At 38.2% G+C, this 26,171-nt stretch overlaps 1 protein-coding gene across 1 annotated transcript in view; it reads left to right on the forward strand.

Moving 5' to 3' along the window:
* Nucleotides 1–26,171, forward strand: part of LOC150088243 (suppressor of lurcher protein 1-like) — a 430,079-nt gene that overhangs the window by 183,601 nt on the left and 220,307 nt on the right. The window contains exon 2 of the mRNA XM_090369404.1: nucleotides 10,201–10,387. Coding sequence (XP_090225530.1) covers nucleotides 10,201–10,387 — 187 coding nt within the window. The remainder of the gene's footprint in view (nucleotides 1–10,200; nucleotides 10,388–26,171) is intronic.

The raw sequence follows: 26,171 nt of genomic DNA on the forward strand, positions 1-26,171 counted from the left end.
AGGCGTTCCAGTCAAAGGTCTCACAACAGTCAGCAACTTCCAAAAGGTCTGCGTCGTTGCAGGAAACCCACGGGTCACAACACTCTGAACTTTTATCATAACAGACACTTGACCCTGAACACAAACGTGAGAGTAGCATGAAGAAATAAAAAATTTAGAACATATTTTTCTGATATAATTTTAAAACTTCATGAGTGAACGTTCTGTTATGGTAATAGAAATGAGAAAATGCAGATATATACGCCTAAAAATTAACAGATTTTATAATTTTCACAACCTATTTGTATGTGTCAAATGTATATTTTAGCCGTTAGGGGATAGCACAGCTTGGAACTTCACAAATTTTACGAAAGATAGCCTTTGTTTGTCCATAAGATCTTCACTGAAAATGGGGAAATTTGAGAAAAATCACATGTCACCTTTAGATATTTTGCGTGTCCAACCGGAAAATTTGTCCCGTTATATTATTTTCAATTGCTAGAATTTGTAAAATCGAACTTTTTGTGACAGTTTCTCTTTCGAGATAGAGAAATTGTCCTTAAACGATTTCGCCCACTTTTCAATCCAACCCTCAGGTTTTTTTATGCATTCCAACTCAAAAAATTACGCAAAACGACTGTAAAACGGTTCGCATCCGACTAGTTGGAATTATTAAAATTATGAAAAATAAATATCGTAAAGCTACATTGACTGGTAGTTTGAAATCAACACTTGTTGACAAGCTGATGGAGGGGAAAAATAACATTCAATCTCAGCAACTGCGAATGGATCCAAAACAGTTAAAAGCTGAGATTTTTAATAAATTTTCAGTTATCCATCAACACTTTGTAACCTTTTCAAAACAAACATGAAAAAATCAACTTAAAATTCTTAATTTTAAGCATTTTTCATGTACTATAAGATAAATTTTAACCTGAACAGCTCATTCAAATCATAAAAAAACATCCCCAAATAGCGTAAAACTCCAACAAATACAGCCAAACCTCGGAAAATCTAAGAAAAAATTATGTAAAAAATCTTAGTAAAATGTGTTTTAATAAATTTTCAGTTATCCATCAACACTTTGTAACCTTTTCAAAAGGTTGAAACGTGAAAAAAGCAACTTAAAATTCTTGATTTTAAGCATTTTCCGTGTACTATAAGATAAATTTGAACCTGAACAGCTCATAAAATAATATAAGATAAATTTGAACCTGAACAGCTCAAATCATAAAAAACATCCCCGAATAGCGTAAAACTCAAACAAATACACCCAAACCTCGGAAAATGTAAGAAAAATTATGTAAAAAATCTTAATAAAATGTTTTTCAACATTTATTTAAGATCGAGACGCCCCACCACCCACACAAGAGGATTACGGTGTCCCAGCAGATTAAAGCCTCATGATTCAAAAATATATAGAGCGTCATCATCAACTCAAGGGGATTAATAATGATTATACCGTTCTCGGGTTTTTTCTCAGAATTCCAATAAGCTTACACATTAACATGAAAAAACAACGGAAACTGTGTACAAGTAATTAATGGACCCTTTAAAATTGGTGAAAATGGTCAGAAAGAGAGAAAATAATCGGCTTTTTCCCATGTACCCAAGAGATGTGTTTGTGAGATTTTAAATTAAAAATTTGCTTACACATTACAACATTTTTGTTCTGTCAAAACATAAAATTCACTCATCACAGTAAAAATCAGGGTAGAAACACGCAAAACAAACACTGTCAAGAGACAGAAATATAAGAAAATTAAGTAAAAATATCTTAAAAATACAGCTTCAACATTTATTCAACCCTCAGACCCCAGCCACAACTTCACAGGTTCTTAAAAACCCCCCTCAAAACGATTATGGTGTTAAGACACGCCTAAGGTTAAAAAAATATTAACCGTTATCATTGAAATAATCACATTTTAGATCTTTTGTGTTTCCAGGAATTCCATCATCACTCAAAATTTCAGAAATTACACATTTGGAATCAAGGGAACATATTAGAAATAGTGAAAAATAATAGGGTTTTTTCAAATAAAAAAGCGTTTTTTTTTCTTATTTACAATCAAAAGTTGAAAATTTGCATGTGTGCGACATACAGACAAATAACTTTGCTGGTTTTTACCTAGGAAAACAGTAAAAAGATGATATTTTTAATAATAAAAAAGACTTTTCAAAGTACTCTGAACAGTTGAAATGTTAACAATTTTTGGATCTGTTGTTGCAGCAGAAACATGAATATACACACACCACACTGTAAAATTATCAATGACAACAGAAACTATACTTTTATGAATCTATCGGTAACAACTGATGAATTTTCATATGCACACACTCATACAAAAGATGAGCAAAAGTAATTTGAGACAAAAATCTTGATTTAACAAAGCTAGACAAAAAACAACATACTGGATGAGGGCAAAACACCATACATGTGTTCATACAATTCTAAACTACCATATTTAAAGTGCATGCTACAATAAGAAAAACCAGCAGTGTGTTACAAAAGGAAAACTCACCACAATTTTCCAGAAACATAAGTAATTTTGAATCTCAAAGCAAACAAGAGTTCTGAAAACATGGTAATAGCAGTAATAATCACCGCTGTTACAATCATTTCCTTATTGATGTACCAGCAGATACGTGTTCATTATATAATTCGTCATTTACCAATGTAACGCCTTACTTTATATTTGAAAAAGGAAAAATTCGAAGCAAACGCATGAAAATTTAAGATAATTTTCACCGGAAGCGTATACATTTGAATCGTCACACTTTTAATTTCATTATTTCGACTGAATTTTCATTTAACCCTGATCACCGTGGGACCACAAAATAGCTCGTCGCAAACGAGCTATTTTATTTTATTTAATAAAATAGCTATTTTGTGGTCCCACGGTGATCAGGGTTAAATGAAAATTCTTAAGCTTGTCGCAAAGGAGCATTGTTAGTGGGTGTAATTTTCCCGTTTTAAGTTTGTTCCTTATGCACCCCATCTTTTCACTAAATCAAACGTTTTGATTTAGTGAAATCTTTGACTTAGGTTGGTGTTGTTCGGTCTTATCGTGTGTAAAACAGCCGGTGATCTGCAGCTTTTTTTTTTTTTTTTTTTTTTTTTTATTTTTCAGGTTTATTTTGGTTCAATGTGAATGTGAAAATAGCATGCACAGTGTGTGTGTGTTAACCTAATTGCCTTCGGCAGAAATTTTCGACTTCTGCCGAAGGCAATTAGGTTAACACACACACACTGTGCATGCTATTTTCACATTCACATTGAACCAAAATAAACCTGAAAAATAAAAAAAAAAAAAAAAAAAGCTGCAGATCACCGGCTGTTTTACACACGATAAGACCGAACAACACCAACCTAAGTCAAAGATTTCACTAAATCAAAACGTTTGATTTAGTGAAAAGATGGGGTGCATAAGGAACAAACTTAAAACGGGAAAATTACACCCACTAACAATGCTCCTTTGCGACAAGCTTAAGAATTTTCATTTAACCCTGATCACCGTGGGACCACAAAATAGCTATTTTATTAAATAAAATAAAATAGCTCGTTTGCGACGAGCTATTTTGTGGTCCCACGGTGATCAGGGTTAAATGAAAATTCAGTCGAAATAATGAAATTAAAAGTGTGACGATTCAAATGTATACGCTTCCGGTGAAAATTATCTTAAATTTTCATGCGTTTGCTTCGAATTTTTCCTTTTTCAAATATAAAGTAAGGCGTTACATTGGTAAATGACGAATTATATAATGAACACGTATCTGCTGGTACATCAATAAGGAAATGATTGTAACAGCGGTGATTATTACTGCTATTACCATGTTTTCAGAACTCTTGTTTGCTTTGAGATTCAAAATTACTTATGTTTCTGGAAAATTGTGGTGAGTTTTCCTTTTGTAACACACTGCTGGTTTTTCTTATTGTAGCATGCACTTTAAATATGGTAGTTTAGAATTGTATGAACACATGTATGGTGTTTTGCCCTCATCCAGTATGTTGTTTTTTGTCTAGCTTTGTTAAATCAAGATTTTTGTCTCAAATTACTTTTGCTCATCTTTTGTATGAGTGTGTGCATATGAAAATTCATCAGTTGTTACCGATAGATTCATAAAAGTATAGTTTCTGTTGTCATTGATAATTTTACAGTGTGGTGTGTGTATATTCATGTTTCTGCTGCAACAACAGATCCAAAAATTGTTAACATTTCAACTGTTCAGAGTACTTTGAAAAGTCTTTTTTATTATTAAAAATATCATCTTTTTACTGTTTTCCTAGGTAAAAACCAGCAAAGTTATTTGTCTGTATGTCGCACACATGCAAATTTTCAACTTTTGATTGTAAATAAGAAAAAAAAACGCTTTTTTATTTGAAAAAACCCTATTATTTTTCACTATTTCTAATATGTTCCCTTGATTCCAAATGTGTAATTTCTGAAATTTTGAGTGATGATGGAATTCCTGGAAACACAAAAGATCTAAAATGTGATTATTTCAATGATAACGGTTAATATTTTTTTAACCTTAGGCGTGTCTTAACACCATAATCGTTTTGAGGGGGGTTTTTAAGAACCTGTGAAGTTGTGGCTGGGGTCTGAGGGTTGAATAAATGTTGAAGCTGTATTTTTAAGATATTTTTACTTAATTTTCTTATATTTCTGTCTCTTGACAGTGTTTGTTTTGCGTGTTTCTACCCTGATTTTTACTGTGATGAGTGAATTTTATGTTTTGACAGAACAAAAATGTTGTAATGTGTAAGCAAATTTTTAATTTAAAATCTCACAAACACATCTCTTGGGTACATGGGAAAAAGCCGATTATTTTCTCTCTTTCTGACCATTTTCACCAATTTTAAAGGGTCCATTAATTACTTGTACACAGTTTCCGTTGTTTTTTCATGTTAATGTGTAAGCTTATTGGAATTCTGAGAAAAAACCCGAGAACGGTATAATCATTATTAATCCCCTTGAGTTGATGATGACGCTCTATATATTTTTGAATCATGAGGCTTTAATCTGCTGGGACACCGTAATCCTCTTGTGTGGGTGGTGGGGCGTCTCGATCTTAAATAAATGTTGAAAAACATTTTATTAAGATTTTTTACATAATTTTTCTTACATTTTCCGAGGTTTGGGTGTATTTGTTTGAGTTTTACGCTATTCGGGGATGTTTTTTATGATTTGAGCTGTTCAGGTTCAAATTTATCTTATATTATTTTATGAGCTGTTCAGGTTCAAATTTATCTTATAGTACACGGAAAATGCTTAAAATCAAGAATTTTAAGTTGCTTTTTTCACGTTTCAACCTTTTGAAAAGGTTACAAAGTGTTGATGGATAACTGAAAATTTATTAAAACACATTTTACTAAGATTTTTTACATAATTTTTTCTTAGATTTTCCGAGGTTTGGCTGTATTTGTTGGAGTTTTACGCTATTTGGGGATGTTTTTTTATGATTTGAATGAGCTGTTCAGGTTAAAATTTATCTTATAGTACATGAAAAATGCTTAAAATTAAGAATTTTAAGTTGATTTTTTCATGTTTGTTTTGAAAAGGTTACAAAGTGTTGATGGATAACTGAAAATTTATTAAAAATCTCAGCTTTTAACTGTTTTGGATCCATTCGCAGTTGCTGAGATTGAATGTTATTTTTCCCCTCCATCAGCTTGTCAACAAGTGTTGATTTCAAACTACCAGTCAATGTAGCTTTACGATATTTATTTTTCATAATTTTAATAATTCCAACTAGTCGGATGCGAACCGTTTTACAGTCGTTTTGCGTAATTTTTTGAGTTGGAATGCATAAAAAAACCTGAGGGTTGGATTGAAAAGTGGGCGAAATCGTTTAAGGACAATTTCTCTATCTCGAAAGAGAAACTGTCACAAAAAGTTCGATTTTACAAATTCTAGCAATTGAAAATAATATAACGGGACAAATTTTCCGGTTGGACACGCAAAATATCTAAAGGTGACATGTGATTTTTCTCAAATTTCCCCATTTTCAGTGAAGATCTTATGGACAAACAAAGGCTATCTTTCGTAAAATTTGTGAAGTTCCAAGCTGTGCTATCCCCTAACGGCTAAAATATACATTTGACACATACAAATAGGTTGTGAAAATTATAAAATCTGTTAATTTTTAGGCGTATATATCTGCATTTTCTCATTTCTATTACCATAACAGAACGTTCACTCATGAAGTTTTAAAATTATATCAGAAAAATATGTTCTAAATTTTTTATTTCTTCATGCTACTCTCACGTTTGTGTTCAGGGTCAAGTGTCTGTTATGATAAAAGTTCAGAGTGTTGTGACCCGTGGGTTTCCTGCAACGACGCAGACCTTTTGGAAGTTGCTGACTGTTGTGAGACCTTTGACTGGAACGCCTTGACATATTTTCCGAAAATACGGAGTTCAACTCCCTTCGATTCCTGCGACGACATAGACCTTTCGGACGTTGCTAACCGTTATGAGGTCTTTGACTGGAATGCCTCGACATATTTTCCAAAAACACGGAGCTCAACTCCCATTAGTACGGGGCAGTCCTGTATCGATTACACCAATTCATCTCTATCGCAGGATGATAGCCTCTGTTCATGGGAAGTGTCTATGAAATTTTCAACCTCTGCAAGTTTGCATCTTTCATACGATGGTGATATATCCGCATCCAACTCCTCACGGTCGGCATCGGAAGTATCAATAGGATCGGCATACGTTGATCGTGAGGTTCATTCACCGGACATAATTATTGTCAGGGAGTATGAAGAAGACAATGTAAATGTTGGTGGTCCTCGGAATCCCTATGCCGTTGACGAGAGCGGTTTTTCCACGTCCGGTGCTTCCACCGTGCCCATCATCTCGCGCGATTGGAGTAACGATGCTTTAACAACAGATGGTTGTTACAGTAGCTTGATTTATTTAGATTAGGGAATCTTTTAGTTGTAAGTATTTTGTATCTTTCTTTAGTTTTTTTTAAGAATAAAATAGAATATTCTTTTTCGAATTTTATCTGTGTCTTAGTACTATTATTGAGAGAGAAAATAAGTTCATACTAACGATTGTGTTTATTTTTTCTTTTAATGTTCGAATAAATCTTTCTGCCATAGAAGCTTTCTTTTCACTTCTAGTGGTGTAAAAGTGGATATTTTTAGATTTGAATAATGCACGCACTTGTTTATTAGTAAATTCCTTTCCTTGGTCACTATTAATATTAAATGGTACTTCTTCTTTAAAAATAGATTTGAAAGCTTTAACTACTTCTTGTGAATGTTTAGATTTTAATGGTCTTACCCAACCATATCGTGAAAAGCAATCAATACACACGAGAAGAAAATGAACACCATTATTTGCTTTAGCAAGATTTGACATGCTGGCTAAATCACATTGAAATGTATGGTGAAGACCAGGAACTTTCATCTGGTTACGAGGAAAATTTCTTCGTTGCTGTCTGTGTCTCACATATGTGGGCTGTCCCGATAACCATTCTTTCACAGTATGTTTGGGTAATTTTGTATGTTTTTGTAAAGCATTAACACTAGCAAAGCTCCCCACCACAGTGGGATTATAATAATCTTCTAACATGTTCTCTTTATTGCAGGTAAAACAACACTAACCCTGGAACAGAAGATACTTACCTTTATAGTACTTTTCATACTTTTTGTAATGGGAGAATTGTGGACTGTCCTTGAAAAGAGAGCTGTGTCAAGATTTTATCAGAATAATGATTCCTTTGTAAATAATTTTGTTAACAGTGTTCAATAAAAGACTTCGTTCATTATAATTCTGTGTCTTCCTTAAAAGTTATATTTAAAATCACTTTCAACTGACAAAATACTACCATTGGTTAAAAATATTGTTCATGAATATTCAAATAATACCTTTGATTTGCTCATGAATACTTTAAAAAAAATACCATTGATTTGTACATGAATACTTTAAAAAATACCATTGGTTAAATATTGGTCATGAATACTTTAAAGTAAAAACAACAATTTAAAATTAACATGTTTAAAATATTGGTTATGAGTACTTAAAAATACCATTGGTTAAAAATATCGGTCATGAATACTTTAATTTATTGCCTGTTGTTTAAAATAGTCTTCATATTTAAAATATACATCTGTTGCCAACCACCCGCAAAATTTAAAAAATCACCTTCAAATGCATGGGGGAACAAAATCCTCTCTTGGGATTACACCAAAGGATTATGACGTTTTAAGACTTGTTACACCGTGTTTGGGGAACAGGTTAAAAATATTGTTCATGAATACTTTAAAAAATACAATTGGTTACAAATATTGGTTATGAGTACTTAAAAATACCATTGGTTAAAAATATTGTTCATGAATACTTTAAAAATACCATTGATTTGTTCATGAATACTTTGAAGTAAAAACAATTCAAAATAATTAATTTATTGCCTAAAAATAACATTATCATGGGAAGGATTCACGTGATTGGTGATGTCATCACAATCAAAGATTCAACATGTGGGGGTGGGGAGGGTGGAATACAGCCCTTGGTCAGCTAGCTTAAAAGTGTTTCTATGGCAGTGCCACCTAGCGGCGACCGTCGCAACCAAAATCGGTTCAAAATGTTTCGGGGGTGGGGCGACGGACCACCCGCTGACAAAATCTGTTCAAAGTGTTTTGGGGTGGGGGAGGGAGGGGGAAGTCGCCAGACCACCCGCTGTGCAATTCTGTTCAAAGTGTTTCGGGGGTAGGGGAGGGAGGGGGGAGGCAGACCGCAAGCTCTGAGAGGGGAGGGTTGGCGGGGTGGGGGAAGGGAGGCTTGACAGACCGCCCCCCCTGGTCAGTTTGGTTCAAAGTGCCTCCCCTCCTACTCACATTTTTGTGCATTTTTATATTTTGATTACCATAAAAAAAACCTTGCTGACATTGCCTTAATAAATTTGTAAATTATAAAAAAATATTTCAACAGCGAAAGTCATCAAGAAAGTAGGATTCGGTAAATTGTTTTATAAAAGATAACCCTTGTATGTCAAAAACTTTGAAATAGCACCAGTCAATGTTCATCTGCTATTCATAAAGTAAAATATTGTATATATTTTTTTAAAAAAAATTGTAAATTTAAATAAATTTATGCATGTAGCGCGAGGATACCATATATTAACCGCATATTCCAATATAGGTAAAATTAAAGATTTATAGATTCATTTCTGAATTTACAGAGAATCGTAAAGGAGAGATTTGTTTGAGAAGATATTGATCACTCATCTACAGGGACAATTTACCATGACTAGTATTTCTTTAAAGAGAAACGTTAATGGTACCAATTAACTTTTAATTAGCATAATTTTTTATGGGCATGATACTTCTTAGAATCTCTTTTCTTTTTAATTGTTTACGATATTTATATTGGAACCACTTGATGAGCGTAATTAACTCCTTGATTCCTTCCGGAAAGATGCAACAAGTGAGATCGCCGTGAAAGGAAGAGACATAATTAGCGCAATCAATCAAGCAAGCATCATTACTCAACTGGCCATAATGCGCTTAAATGTCTGAAGCAGGTTTGCTTTGTAGAACAAAACAAATTTCTCAAAAGAACATAGCTGGGAAATAGTTGCCACTTAGTAAAAGAACTAAATACAAGGGACATACCAGTCCGAAATTTGAAGCATAACATTAAAGTGGCCTCAATAAGAGAGAGAGAGAGAGAGAGAGAGAGAGAGAGAGAGAGAGAGAGAGAGATGAATAATAAAAAAATAAATTCTTTCTATAAAATAATTTTCTATATAATAATTTTAATATAAATTATTTATTGTAAAATACATTTTAAAGACTATTCAAAGTACCATTTTAAAACATTTAAATATTTTAAATTATGCTAAAATTTAAAATACTTAAAGTTTTTTTTTTTTAAATTAAGTAGAATCCTAACTCAAATATGCACCACCTATTGCTAAAATGCTTTTCATTCTTCAATCACAGGAAAAAAATTTACTTAACATAAAGGAAACCGTCATGAGATGTCGGTGTACAAATGCATATGAATCTATGAGGAATAGCTTGAAACGTAGGAAACAATTTTTTTTTTTTAATTTTATTTTGTTTCTGCTTTTTTACGTATGGTGTTTTTATGATGTGCCTTGATTTATAATTTTTAGAGAATTGCATAATGTATAATTAGCTTGGTGTAATTTAATTTTACTGATATTTAAACACAGATCCTGTTGTCTCTCTTCCTTACAGGTAACAGTTGTGATCAGTGGATCGTTAGTAGCCAATCAAGGAATGGCACATTCAATAGTCCCAATTATCCAGATCCTTATCCAGACAATGTTTATTGCACCTATCATTTTATTGGCAAGGAAACAGAGCGTGTCCAGGTTCTTTTCACGGATTTTGACCTCTTTCTTCCTCCCGATGCTCCAAAAGAGTGAGTATTCATTTAGATTTTTTTTTTTTTTTTTCAAGTTTGTCAGGGATTTTGCTGTTTGACAAGGGGCAACTGCAGTGCCCTGCAACCATAACAAAATTTCAACAGCTACTGAAAAATATCATCAGTCACATCAAAAAGCAGCCACACCCAGAAACAACAAATGAATAAAGATTTAAATCCGTATTCAATTTTTTTTTTTTTTTTTGCTCCCTGTTAAAATTCAAGGCGATCCTTGTAGATTTGACGTCGCTGGATTCAAATATGTCAACCGTATTGCTATAGCACCTACGACTTTAAAGGAGAAGGGTTTAAAGTCAAAAACTAAGTTTCTAGTAAAAAAGATTTCATATGTATTTTAAGAAAATGTTACTTATAGTACAGTAAAGTTAAAATACGAAAATTCTTGCTTGGTGTGGAAACCACTCGTATACATACCGGTAGAGTAATTTCTGGAAAGCTCTATGTTTGTAAAGAAACATTGCGGATTTAGAAAGTTCTAGAGCCTTCCAGAAACTTTCCGACCTTTCTTCCCCATGCAACAATATTGTAGAATGTTGTAGAAAGCTCCGAATGATTGAGAAATCTTCCGAATGTTCTAGAAAAAAAAAAGATTAAATCATTGGAAAAGATGATTAAACCAAGTACAGGTTTTGGTTTCCGGTCATTAATCTAGGCTATTTGAAAACTGAGGATGATAACTTTTTAAACCACACATCTGAGATTTTGAATACATTTCCTTGGAGAATCTGTCGAAATTATTTCAGGAAGAAAATTGATGTCGACCAGTGAATTGTGCACTTTTCAAATGGTAGAGGTGGTATATGATCCTATTTGGCTGTCTCGGAGTATACGCAGAAAACTTACTTTTTTATTTTATTTTGATTTACATCCAGAATCATAAGATTTAGCATTGTCCGGAGGGTTTCTCTTATTATTTAAAGCGGACTGATATTATTAGCATTACTTGGACCTTTTGTAAAGCCGATGTAGTGGCAACAGTATTAAAAAAAAAATTGTAATTTAATATTTTGATGTTTCTCACTGAAGGAAACACTCAAAAATCAGACAAATTATTGGCTTCAGCCTCTTATTTTTGATGTTGGGCGTCTTCGTCCGAGACCAACTAACGTTACCACGATGTTTTTTTTTTTTTTTTTTAAAGAACAATAACAACACCGCTAGCCACCGTGCTATCCGCGTGGGATAGCACAGTGGCTTGCAGTGTACAACATAACGCGGCGTGACGAGTTATGTATAGCCTGCGAATTTTAGAACTTCCATTGAAGCTTACACGAATTCGATATCTCCATTTTGCTTTAATCTCATCTCCAAGAAGCTTCTTTTCATCATAAATTTTTATGTAATACGGTTGTTATTTTGAAACTTAACCATGTGGATCTGTTGACAATTTTCTGAGACGGCCAACGAAAAAAAAATATTTTGAAAAATCCTTATACAGTTATCAATTTCTCCGACACATCTGACCCTAGTTAGGTGTTCTATTTGCATAGTATTCTCCGAAGAAAACCGTTCAGTAATGATTAACGATATTTTTTTCACGAACTGTGAATAGGATTGGGTACATTTGACTTCCATGTTGTAGTGTAATCTGAAAAAGATTCCATTAATCCACGCTGCTGGCATATGAGAGACGTCCTTTGCCTGAAGAGTTATATCTTCAAAGATAATTTATTTAAAGTCCTTTAGTCCTTTCTATCCGTGTTTCTTGTCCTTGAGTGCTTCCCATACTGACTAAAATAATAATAATGAAATTCTACAAACCTGAATGTTTTGCGATAAACGCGAACATCCCTTCAGAAAGTTGATTTTATTTGAGCTGAATATGTGATGTATATAAACAGCCCCAAGTCACTTAGTTGCCTTTCGTAATGACAAGAGATGTACAAACCTGCATTGATTGCAATATATGATTTAAACAAATCTTTTATCTTACATTTTTAACTATCGCTACGCACCAATAAAGAATATTTATTGTCATTGATCGCAAATTTACAGGGAGGTTTATTCATCGTACTGTGCTGCCATCTAACGAATACAAGGGACATTGCTTTTACTGTAGTTTGGCCATATCGGAATTTTGTCTACAGACACAATCCAGCGAATTATATTGGGACGTGGAGAGAAGCTAGGCAGGCCAGTTGTCTCGGGCGTGGGCGTCGTTTAGGAGGATCTCAGTACTGGAAGGAAAAGACTGGTCCAGTGAGGCTCTTTGTTTCGGACCATGTGTCTGATTTGGGCGCCCATGCATAAGCAGTATACAGTATATCATTTTACACGCACACGTATACACACGCGTTTTTTGATTTTTTTTTCAGTTTACCTTCTTTTTGTGTTTTTAACTCAGGGAACGGATTCTTTTGGTTGCAACAGCGAATGAACATTTTAGAACAGCTTCATCATTATAAAAACAAATTTATTAGTGAAAATTTTTCTTTCCCGTGAGTTAAAATAAAATCATTGCCAAAAGCTCCTTTGAAATTACCGTAAAAGGAGGCAAAAATTAGACGTTGAACATGGCGGAAATTCAATATGATTGAGGAAAAAAAAAACAAAGTGAAACGAGATAAAGATGGCTGTAAAAGAGACAGAAATTGTGTAAAATATTGAGTTGGCAGGAGCACTAAATGGCACTGTATGCAGCTCAGACGGTCAAACAGCTGTCGGCCTCAGTAGTTTAGATTCTTTTCATTCGTTACATTTAATTCTGAACTCTAAGGACGATGGTCAGAATTAAAATGCACCTTACTTTGCGTCATGTCGAACTTGTGATCTGTTGCATTACCGCTGTGTATGTGAGAGAGAGAGAGAGAGATAATAAATAAGGGAAAAAAATTAGGATCGCTTTAGGGATGGTAAGTATAATGCTAATAAAAGGAAAGCTCTCCTGTTTGTATTAGATGGCCTGCAAGTAGAAGATATCACGTGAAGTAAGTGTCTTATAAACTTGTGCTGTGTTGGTTCTTTTCAGAATTGGCACCCAGCCAATTTCCGTGAACTCTGTGGATATGAAGGAGATGTTTTTGACTTCTGGGAAAAGAAGATTACATGGTTTATTATATTCTCTGAAGACAGTTCTTGAATGGCATTTAGAAAAAAAAAGGAGGAAAATTGCGCATAAATAACAGGGCTACCATGTATGTATATAAAGAATTTACGAAAAGCTTTTCGATTGCATTTTTTAAACTCAGATGATGGCAACTGAGTGATGGACACCAATAAACCGAAGGATCCTTCGCCTTGTCCCGTACAGCAAACAAGACAGAAACTCGGGTGATTGTATCTTATACAATAGTAATGGAGAGGGCGCGAAACATATCAAGGTGGTATTTTCTGCTAGCTTTAGTCAACAGAATTCAGCTGGAAAGATCATGATGAGATTTCAAATTGCTCAAATCTCATGTTCAGTCGAATATTATTGAAGGTATTAGCTATTGTTGGCCTAGATAGATTCTAATCCAATATCGTTGTTTCATCATCATCTCTCTCGTCGTATTCGACGATTGGCGGTAGCGAAAAGAATTATATAGTATAATATCTAAGAAAGTTTAATTACACTGAAACACTAATGATGACCTTCGTACTCCTATTGTCCACGTTTCGGGGAATAAAAATCGATCTTTTCACTATATTGTCATAAACACATGCATATATACTAGTATACAAAGGCTTGTCCATAGGAACACAATGTAATACTCATTGCAGTAATAATTCCTTTTCTGCTGGAACAGAGCATGAAAATCAATACATCCCAACAGAAAACATGTCTATCGTGCACGCCCCGAGTGCGAGCGATTTTCGTTCTGTGATTATAGAGTGCTCTCCAAAGTGATATAGTTTTGTTTCTTTTATAGTGTGCTTATTCTTTTGTTTACTTAAAGTGGTTCTGGGATTTAGACATCAAAAGTAAGAAATAAGAAAATAAATCCGCCTTTCTTTTCTTAGTCTTTATATTTATTACTAACCAACTCTACTAATTTAAACAACCGCTTGGTCACTGATGGCACCGCTCCTGCCTACACGTGCACGGCCGGTAACCTTGACGTTGTCACAGACATTCTCTTAGATATGACAGACAAGCTATACTTACTACCTGGAAGTCTAAAACGCTGATGGAGCTGATATTCGGGTGACACTCAAGTCAAGTAGACCCAATTTCGGCGAAGTACGGACGGTCTGTGACAGCCAAATGCTCTGCTTGCACCTTTACGATGGTAGGACTGTTAGTAATCCTGGGTATAACCTGCATGCACACGGTGGGTGACCACCCAGGTGTGAACCAACGTAAGCAGGGGTCGAGGTGTGGCACCCACACCACATTGAGAAATGCAGCCCCTCTGTGTTACCAGGCAATACTAGGTGGTAGATGACTCTCATAAACCGGTGCAATACCACCACTTTGCTTATTGGAGGCTTGAAGTGGTAAAACCCATGTTTAGTTTCCAGAGCTACGTTCCGGTCAACCCTCCCCCATCTCTTCCAACATGCAGTGTAACTGATTACTTTTGAGGTAATGATATACATCATGGCGAGATCCAATCTTCCTTACATTTCGAGGGTACAGCTCTAAAACGGTGTTTGCAGGTTGGCCGCTAGTTAGTACACCTCACCGAACCTATTGGTAACTCATAGGAGGCTTCTGGATCAGCTAGCTTCTGAATCTTGCTACCTCTACTCTGCCAGATAATGACTGGAGGGATCTGAGTATATTCTAACCATGTGTACGCCATATCCAAAGATTTCATTACTTCATACAGCATGTCCCCCCCACACTTTTTCTTACTATCGAATACACCATGAATTGTCAAACTAATAGAGTAAGCTTATCTGCGAAAAGATCTAAACTTCCCAAACACTTTAGCATTAGTAGAGGCATTTGATGCAAGAAAGCAAGCAGCATCAGCCAAAAAAAAAAAAAATAATAATAATAAATAAATAAATAAAAAATAACCACTTCCACTGCACCCCTCTGTTCGTTCGAAATACCTGTCCAGCAGAGCCTTAAACTTATTTAGGCTATCAACTTCCATGACAAGGGATGGAAGTCTATTCCACCAACTAACCACCAGCTGGCTAAAGGCAAATTTCCTCACGTCTATCCTACATCTGTCTTTTCTCAATTTGAATTTATGCCCTCTCAGGTGATTATTCTGAACTAGAGGAAGAATCCCATCAGCATTCAGCATGCTCAAACCATTCAAGGCTTTATACACCTCTATCAGATCACCTCGCTGGTGCCTAGTCCCCAGACACTGTAATTTGCAAAACTTAAGCCTTTCTTCGTAAGACCACCCCTTTGTTCCATTCACTAATCTTGTTGCTCTTCTCTGTACTCGTTCCAGCATCTCTACATCCTTCTTGAAATGAGGCCTTCAGACCTGTATACAGTACTCAAGATGTGGCCTGACCATTACCTTATACAAGGGCATAATCACCTCCTTATCCCTGCTAGAAAAATTCCTATATATCATCGACAATACACCGTGAGCTACTCATGCAGCCCTTCTGCACTGCTCAGAAAACTTCATATCTGCCTGCACAACCACCCCCAGGTCCCTTTCATTCTCTACCACTATCAGTGTAGTACCACAGAGTTGATACGTTGCTCTGGGGTTGCTGTTTCCCATATGTAGTACTTTACATTTTTCAATGTTAAACTTCATTTGCTACCTCTCAGCCCATCTGCGCAACCTTTCAAGATCCTGTTGCAGTAGCATAGTGTCAGTAGTGTCCTTGACAACCCTGCCAACCTTCGCATCGTCTGCAAGCTTGGACATTAAGCTGGATATACCATCATCAATATCATTTATAAATACAGAAAACAATAATGGACCCAATACTCAACCCTGAGGGACTCCACTAATAACATTAGTCCACGATGAGCAGTGTCCATTGATTACCACTCTCTGTCATCTCCCTTTCAACCACCCATTTATCCATAGCAGCAATTTGCCTCCAATGCTACATGCTCCAATTTGTGCAGCAGTCTTCTATGTGCAACAGTATCAAAAGCCTTTCTAAGATTCAAGTATAAAATAGCAAAGTTATTTCCTGCATCCAGTTCTTTTGTGACTGCATCATAGTATCCAATCAAATTGGTCAGGCAAGACGTCCCCTTAACAAAACCATGCTGTGTCTGAGCTATAACTGAAGTCTTGTCTAGATGATCCTGCAGTGCTTCTTTAACCAGTGCCTCCATTAATTTTTCAGGAACAGAAGTTAAACTAACAGGTCTATAATTACTTGTGTCGCCTTTTGATCCCCCTTTGTGAATTGGGGTCACATTTGCACATCTTCAGTCCATGGGTACTTCTCGTGAGTCCAAGGAAACTCCCATAATTATGGCTAAGGGTTTGCTTACTTCCTTTGCTGCCTCCTTTAAAAAAACTGGATAGATCCCATCCACCCCAGGTGCCTTTCTTGTATTTATCTTCAACAATTTCTCCTCCACTTTACTCTTAGTTATTATAAGATTCTCTAGCTTACTGCCAGAGTTGAATACACCTCTGGCATTCCCCTCGCTGAATAACTCCTCATGTGTGAATGTCGTTGCAAAATATTCATCAGTTTGTTAGCTACCTGAGCAGGATGATCAACAGTAGACCCATCGATATCAAGTGGACCAATCTGATTCATCCCCTTTCTTCTAGAGTTTACATAAGTAAAGAACTCTTTGCTGTTTTTCTTTGCATCCCTTTCCAACGATTTCTCGTAATCTGCCTTCGCGGCCTAACCTCCTTTGTAACTTGGTTACAGATCAACTTGTATCTATCATAGGCTTCTGTGTCACGTGTTAATTTGTATGTATCGCATGCATTTTTCTTCTCTGCCATATGTCTCATTAGTTCCTCTGAAATCCACTTAGGCCTAAACCTTGAACAAAATTTTTTAGTTGGTATGTAAAGCCTAGTAGCATCCAAGATAAGTTCTTTGAATGCTTCCCATTTTGAATTTGTTGTTGGTAACATCATCAGTTGGTCCCACTGTATAGAATTTAAATACTGTCTCAGTCCATCGTAGTTACCTTTACGAAAGCAATAACCCTTCCCTTTACCCCTAATGGTAATTACTTCTTTGAGTAAATCCCACTTCAGCACACTGTGATCACTGCCACCTAGTGGTTCATTTACCTGCAGATTCTTAATGCATGAAGAATCACTACTGATAATCAAATCAAGAGTATTACTCCCTCTAGTTGCCTCTCGAACATGCTGATGTAGAAAACAATCATCCAATAAATTCACAAAGCCTTGCTAGTGTGTGAGTGACCAGCCCCCATATTCCAGTCAATATCTGGGAAATTAAAATCCCCCATTTATAAGACTCTCTGATTTACTGGCCCACTTCCCCGTACAGTTTCTTATTATACTCATCAGAGTCATTAGGCCTATAGCACACTCCTACTCTCAATTTTGATCTCCCAATGCTTATGTCACACCAAACTGACTCGACACTGCACTGTCCAGCAATGTCGACTGGCTTCACTTCCTCGGAAGTATTTCTTAACTAATAGCATAACCCCTCCTCCCTTCCTATCCTGTCTATCCTTTCTGTAGACGATGTACTCCCCAAATTCCAGTTCTGCATTCCTTATATCTGTGTGACACCACATCTCTGATAGCCCAACAATATCTGCCTTTGATGTTTTGAGCAATACCTCAAATTCATCAAATTTATTTACTAAACTCCAACATTGGTGTACATGCAAGTATACATGCACCTGTTCTTTTTCTTAGCTACCCTAACCCAACCTATGTGTTTATTTGTACCGCAATGATTCCCAGCAGTCTCTGAAATATCCTGCATCTTATTTTCCAGACTGCGGCTCATTCCAATAGAAGCAGTGCAAGAATCACTTTCACCTCTGCCAGTGGCTACTGTTGATCTATTAGTCCTTGTATCCCTCCAATCTAGCAGTTTTCCGACCCACCTAACACTGCCTCGATAGCATCAGCAAACATTCTTGCACCCTTTCTATTTAAGTCCCACTGCAAGTGTATCCCATCCCTGTAGAAGCAGTCTCTCCTGTTAACAAGTACAGACCAGGTTGAAAAAAATTCTACCCCTTGAGCCTTGCGCAATCTTTCCAGGGCCGAATTGATCGACAGGGCTCTCATCATATACTCCCTCCTATCGTGTCTGGCAGAATTGCAGATACTTTCAAATTCAACCCTAATTCACGGCTTTTTTTCAACAGTGACCTGTACTTGTTAAGTAATTCCGCCGGTCTCCTACTCTTAATATCATTAATGCCAATGTGTACAACTATATCACCTTTTGTGCCCTTAAAAGATGATATCCGCTGTACAACGTCATCAACCTCTGCTCCTGGCAGACATACCTGGTCCTGTTCCACCTATCCTTTTTACAGAGCAAGTTTCCGGTTTCCCTGACAATATAGTGACAAACAACTACTAGTTCCTTTGGGACCAGCGCATTCTGCCTTGGGAGTTGCCGCGGTGTTGCGTGATGACCAAGTGCAAGCTCTGTCATTGGTGTGGGCAGCTGAGAGCTTGATGGGCCCCTTACTTTTAATCCTTCGAGGGCATCCACCCTGTCCTTCAAGCTCTCATATAGGCCCATAACAATGCTGAGTTGTCTCCTGATTTCCTTACACTCCCCCCTCGACGTGGGCACCTGTACGTGGTGAGGGGACCTCCCAGGGACGCTGCTGGACTTCCAGACTAGCATCACTGGGATCCAACGCCCACAGCCTAGGTTCCAGGCTTACATCAATGGAATCCGGCGTGTTTGCCGTGCGCTGCGACCCGTGGAAATTCGGAAAGGGGGATCCTGGTGGTTGAGGGGCCCAGCTTCAATACACCACTTTGGCCCCTGCTTCGACAAGACGGGTGGTCCTGGAAGGCCCGGCTAGGATCAATCGGCTAGTAGGTTCGCCTGCGAGGGTCAACCGTGTCAATGCCACGCCCCTACCCTCATGGTCCGAGGGACAGGATTCAGGCTGGCGGCGGTGCGGGTATAGTGTCTGGGTAGCCCTGGCGTCCCACTCCCGAGCGCATTTATTGCATGCCGGGTAGTGGGCGTCCCTTTGGGCTCCGTGGTGGGTGGGGAGCCCGGGCACTGAACAATTAAATAAACTCTATGAATCCTGATAAACTCATTTCTTCAGGGGCCCCAACCCGGTCCCTATCTGCAAACATCGACGACGATCCAGATAGTACTATTAGTACAAAGAGGCAGCGAACAGAGGTAACATCAGGGCCTGTTCCAAGGTTCCTGATTATGCACTCAACCGGTGAAAAACCGATTGGTAAAATGTCGCCCTTTTTTATCCAAAAAGGGTTAGATGGGTTAGTAGGTTCACCCAAATCAGTTAAGAGGCTCCGCTCTGGTGACCTCTTAATTGAAACTAAAAATGACAGGCAATCCGACCATCTACTCCGAGTAACATCAATCGGAGGAATCCCTATAACGGTGACACCACACAGAACACTCAATTCATCGAGAGGTGTCATTTCGGAGTGGGACCTTCTCGACGTCACCGAGGAGGAAATCTGCTCCGAATTAAAACCACAGGGAGTCATTGCCGTCAAGAGAATCACTGCGCGAAGGGATGGAAAAATAGTTAAAACCAGGAGCGTTATCCTGACTTTTAACTCTCCTAAACCTCCTGATGAGATCAAAGCTGGATATATCAACTGTTCAGTGCGTCCATACGTTCCGAACCCTTTACGGTGTTTTAAATGCCAGAAGTATGGACACTCTCAAATGGCCTGCCGTGGAGTCCTTGCATGCGCACGATGCGGTGCAAAGGACCACGAAACAACAGCATGTTCAGCCGCAAAACCCACCTGTATTAACTGTGAGGGCGAACATCCGGCCTACTCACGAGCATGCCAGAGGTGGAAAGAAGAAAAAGAAATTCAACGGCTGAAGGCAGAGCTAAATATATCATACCAGGAGGCAAGGAAATCGGTCAAACCCCTGAATATCAACAGACCTACCTACGCCCAGAAGGTAGCAGGGAGATGTTCCGTCGGAACTCAGACGGACATGACCATTCCTCCCAAGGAGTCTTTCACTCCTATCGCGCGGTATCTCTTAAGTTCGCAAAAACCTACACAGAAGGACCAATCAGCTGCCACTCCTATATCGGTACCTCCTAATGCTCCACAAGTTCCAAAGGTAATTACGAAAGAAAAGAATAAGAACGGGGAAGTCCCCTCTAGTACCCAAGAAAAAATGGATGTCGAGCAAAAGGAGGTACCCGAAGAATCAGTCTTGGAACTCTTTGCGGAGGAAGAAATGGACACGGGACAGCGTCCATTCTTCCCCAAAAAAGACAAATCCAAGACTGATAAAAGTAAGCCCTCAGCACCTCGGAAGCCGCCTGATGGACCCACCAAGCCAAAATAATGGCTAAATTCCTACAATGGAATTGTCGTGGATTCCGGCGAAATATAGATGACATCAAGGCCCTCCTGCAAAAGCACGAGCCAGTTTGCTTTTGCTTGCAGGAGACATATCTAAAGGCAAATGATGATCCCACCATGCACAACATCACAGTTTTCCGAAAGGATAGAATTGCGGATGGCTCTGTACATGGGGGAGTGGCTATCCTTGTGGGTAACCATACCCCAGTGCAGCCCTTGCTAATTACAACCAGCATGGAGGCTGTGGCAATTCGCCTTTCAGTGGGATTCTTATTAACTGTATGCTCTATATATTTGCCACCTGGGACTGACATCTCCCAGGCAGACCTTGATGATCTTCTAACGCAGCTGCCTCCCCCTTTCTTACTTCTTGGGGATTTTAATGGACATAACACCCTGTGGGGTAGTGCTAACATCAATCGAAGGGGACGAGTCATAGAGCATATGCTCAATGACAATGACCTTTCCCTTCTAAATACTGGAACAAACACCTTTTTCCACATGCCTACCCGTACTTTTTCTGCCATTGATCTCTCTATCTGCTCCCCTACTCTACTCCCTTCACTCACCTGGGAAGTGGAGGAGAGTCCATACGGTAGTGATCACTTCCCTGTGATAACCTTGTTACACAGTGGGAGACCATGTCTTCCTTTTAGGTTACCACGGTGGAAGATTGATCAGGCTGACTGGACTGCCTTCCAACGCCAGGCAAATTTTGATCTTAGTACAGTCAGTCAAGAGCCTATCAATGATGCAGTTAAGTACATCACAGAAAATATTGTCCAAGCAGCTGCTAATGCTGTCCCAAAAACATCAGCCCGGTTTCCACCATTTCCTAAACCTTGGTGGAATTCACAATGCACAGCAGCAAAAAAGGCTCAAAACAAAGCGTGGGGGATATTTCGCCGATATCCTACCACGAACAACCTTATAGCCTTCAAACGTGCACGAGCCAAAGCACGTTACATCCGTCGTCAGAGTCAAAAGGAATCGTGGATCCGTTTTACATCATCTGTTAACCAGTCTACCAACTCTAAGGTAGTCTGGGATAAAATCCGGAAAATGAAGGGAAAATATACATCCCACCCTTCTTCAATCCTAGATTATAATGGATGCGCTATTGCAGATCCAACTGCAATAGCTAATTCTCTTGGGGAAACATTCTCCAAGATCTCTGCAACATCTTCGTATTCCCCAGAGTTTCTGGTCCTGAAATATAAAATCGAAAAACAGGCACTTAGCTTTAAATCTAAGAGCATTTATCCCTACAACGGGGATTTCACTATTCTGGAACTGAAAAGGGCCCTCGCTCTTTCCAAAGCAAGTGCCGTTGGACCAGATGGCATCCATTATGAAATGATTAAACATCTTTCATCAAAATCTATGGATTGTCTGCTCCTTCTGTATAACAGAATCTTTACTGAAGGGCAGTTTCCGGACTCCTGGCGAAAGGCTATCGTTCTTGCCTTTCCTAAGCCAGGAAAGGATCCGAAAGTCACCACCAATTATCGTCCTATTGCTCTGACTAGCTGTCTGTGCAAAATCCTGGAGAGAATGGTTAATTCTCGCTTAATATGGTATCTTGAAACAAATGACCTTCTCTCCAACATCCAGTGCGGCTTCCGAAGGTACCGGTCCACCTTGGACCATCTTATTAGATTGGAAGCATCCATCCGGGATGCTTTCCTAAAACGCGAACACTTGGTGTCGGTGTTCTTTGACATGGAGAAAGCGTATGACACAACTTGGAGATTTGGCATATTAAAAGATCTGCATAGCCTAGGCCTTAGGGGGCAACTCCCCATTTTTATTAAAAACTTTTTGGCCAATCGATCTTTCCAAGTTCGTGTGGGATCCTCACTCTCTCTTCCCTTCAGCCAAGAGGAGGGAGTACCACAAGGATCAGTATTAAGTGTCACGCTTTTTGCCATCAAAGTCAATTCCATCACAGAACAACTTCCTCCAACTGTAAACTGTGCCCTCTATGTTGATGACTTTAGCATATTTTGTCAGTCATGCAACATGAGGGTTATTGAAAGACAACTGCAGAAAGCCATTGATCGTCTTAATTCCTGGGCACTTGCTAATGGCTTCAGGTTCTCGCCGGAGAAGACCGTTTGCGTACACTTTTGTCGCAAGCGTAATCTTCATCCTGAACCTGAATTAAGGCTCGGACAAAATGTTATTCCAGTAGTGTCAGACACAAAATTCTTGGGACTTGTGTTTGATAAAAAGCTGACCTTTCTCGAACATATTCTTCAACTTCGTACAAAATGCACGAGGGGACTCAATATTCTCCGCTCTCTCTCCTCAACGCGTTGGGGAGCAGATCGATGCACCCTACTGCGGCTTTACCGTGCACTTGTACGACCCAAATTAGACTACGGGTCCCAGGTATACTCCTCAGCTAGAGATAGTGTCCTCCGATGGCTGGACCCTGTCCACCATCAGGCTATCCGTATCGCTACTGGAGCTTTTCGAACATCTCCTGTCCAGAGCTTATACGTCGAAGCAAGCGAACCATCGTTATCCCTTCGACGTAAGCAGTTGTCTTTAAACTATGCTTTAAAGTTGAAATCCCTGCCAGACCATCCTACGTGGGTATCCGTTTTTGAGCCACGTTGGGAAAACTTGTACAATACCCGTCAGACTGCCAACCGACCTTTTGGTATTCGTGTCCAAGAGCTAATCAGAGAGTTTAACATCATGGTAGACAAGGTGGCACAAACACCAAAAGAAACTCTTCCACCCTGGCATGCTCATCCCCCACCGTGCGACTTTTCCCTTAAGAAATGGGTAAAGTCTGAGACCTCATCATCTGTCTACCAGCAGCTCTACTCTGCACACCAAGCTGAGCACTCAGACTTCCTGCCCGTTTACACAGACGGCTCGAAGTCTGAATCGTGCGTAGGATCTGCTGCTGTCTTTCCGGACACTATAATATCTCAGCAGATTCCTCCCGAATCCAGCATATACACTGCAGAGCTGTATGCTATAGAGCTAGCCTTGGATCACATTCGAACTTGTCAATTCCAAAGGTCAATAATATATTCCGATTCTTTGAGTGTATTACAGGCTTTATTATCTCTGAGACACAATTCTCATCCAGTTCTTTGTCGGATTCAGCAGAAGAGACATTCTCTTTATGAATGCAAGTTTGATATCCGCTTCTGCTGGATTCCTAGCCACATTGGGATAAAGGGAAATGATTTGGCTGACGCTGCAGCCAAATCAGCAACACCCACTCATAATCGTTGCCTGTTAGTCCCCTATACAGACTACAGGCAAATAATACGCAAAAAGATATATTCCCAATGGCAAGAACTATGGCACAGACAGAGAACAAATAAATTATATCAAATAAAGCCTGTAATAGAAACATGGCAGTCTAGTCTGCGCAGGAATCGGAGCGAGGAAGTTGTTCTTGCCCGACTCCGCATAGGACACAGTCATCTGACACATTCGTTTCTGCTGAGGGCGGATGACCCTCCTATGTGCGAGTCTTGCGACACCATTTTATCAATAAAGCATATTTTAATAGATTGCGTTAATTTTACCCATGTTCGCAATATATATTTTACCGCTTTTACTCATCCGACTGAGCCTTATACACTCAGTCAGATTTTATCAGACAACGACCACGTGTCGGCAGTTTTTAAGTTTATACAAGCTATTAACATATACACACATATATAAATAACAATTTGACGAGGTAACCTTTTTAAAGGTTACCAGAATTTCTTTGTTGATATTTTAATCGTTTCCTGGCGCAATATAACCGTAGTTGTTTTTGCGCCATTAAAACCGAAATCAAATCAAATCCTTACACTCCTTGCATCGCGCACACACAAAGACATCCCCCATGGCAGTGTCATGTCCCGTACCTGACTCCTCCAGAAACATCAAGCAAGTAGTGCATTTTAATAGGCTGTGATTCAGAGGGCAACTGCCCCCCTCAGTTCTCCCCTGAGCCGCAGCACTCCCATTAGCTTGAGCCTTTTGCTTTGCTGCTCTGGTCTCAGTCATGATTTCGATTTAATTTCAATAAAATTTCAATTTCAGTACAAAATTTAAACCCTAAACTTATATCCCAACACAGTTTTAACGCTATATTTATATTTCAGTATCGAGTGTTATCTACGAAATCTCTTTATATAACTTCCGTATCAAGTTAAGTATTAATTATTTATTTTTTACTAATTATTTATTAGTCGTTATATGTATAGTTAAAGGTACAATTTAATTGACAATGAAGTTCAACAAGATTTAATTATCTGATTAATTGACAATATTATTTACTGTACTATACTCTATTAAGCTTATGCTATCTATTTCGAGATATTATGTATCGCGTAACAATGGCTGCAACGGTAAACACGTGGATTTGATACCCTTTCCGATACTAAGTAATACCTACAAAATCTCTATCTAAGTTACTTTAAACTCAGTATCGTAAATAGGAATATAAAGCTACTCTAGAAAATAAGTTAATATGCCAATTTAAGCTAATAACACAAAAAATAAATCAGAAAAAACTTCTCTGTTCCAGGAACGGCAAAAATGTACGTCCGCATAGGCTACACACGTCCGTACTTCCTAGTTCATTTCACAAATATACGTTGTCTCAATTCTAATCTCAACGACGTCCATTTCCACTTGCAGTCTGCCAAACCCCATGTACTTTTTCTGACAGAATCTCAGTTATCGATTGATTGAACTACTCATCTCACTTGCCCAAATTATTCGCTGTATGACTCGTTTCGCCTCATAGGTGGTACTTGTGCATATGTCTGTTCCGATGTTCCCCGTCAGTGACTTGGTAATTTGGAATCTCCTCTTTTCGATCTTCTCTGGCCTAAAATCTCTCTACCTCATTGTGTCAAATTCATCTGTTGTCTCTACCGTTCTCTCAACTTCACTAATCACTTGGAGCTCTTTGACTTCCTCTCTTTGCAACTAGACTTTCTCCACTCCAACTTTCCTAACAGTGAGGTAATTTTCTTGGGTGATTTTAATGTTCACAACTCAAGCTGGTTTCAGTTTTCTAGTCACGCCGACCCAGCTGGTCGAGATGCTGAGTCTTTTGCAATTACTAATTTACCTACAAGAATACCAGACAATCCTAACCATACAGCCAACACGCTTGATCGTTTTCTCACAAACAATCCTAAGTACACCGTCGAAGTGAATTGTCCTTTAGGCACCTCTGATGACAACTTGGTGATTGTCCCTTCTCCAATGGAGCCTTTATCTCATAGCTATTCCCAACCTAATATTGTTTGGTATTACAAGAATGCAAAATGGGATGACCTCCGAAATTTCTTTTCTTTCCCTTGGTCAGATTACTGTTTCAAACTTCTGATGTCAGT

This window comes from Mastigoproctus giganteus, chromosome 3 (assembly GCF_048544385.1).
Source record: "Mastigoproctus giganteus isolate SK-2022 chromosome 3, ASM4854438v1, whole genome shotgun sequence".
In the NCBI taxonomy this organism is placed as follows: domain Eukaryota; kingdom Metazoa; phylum Arthropoda; class Arachnida; order Uropygi; family Thelyphonidae; genus Mastigoproctus; species Mastigoproctus giganteus.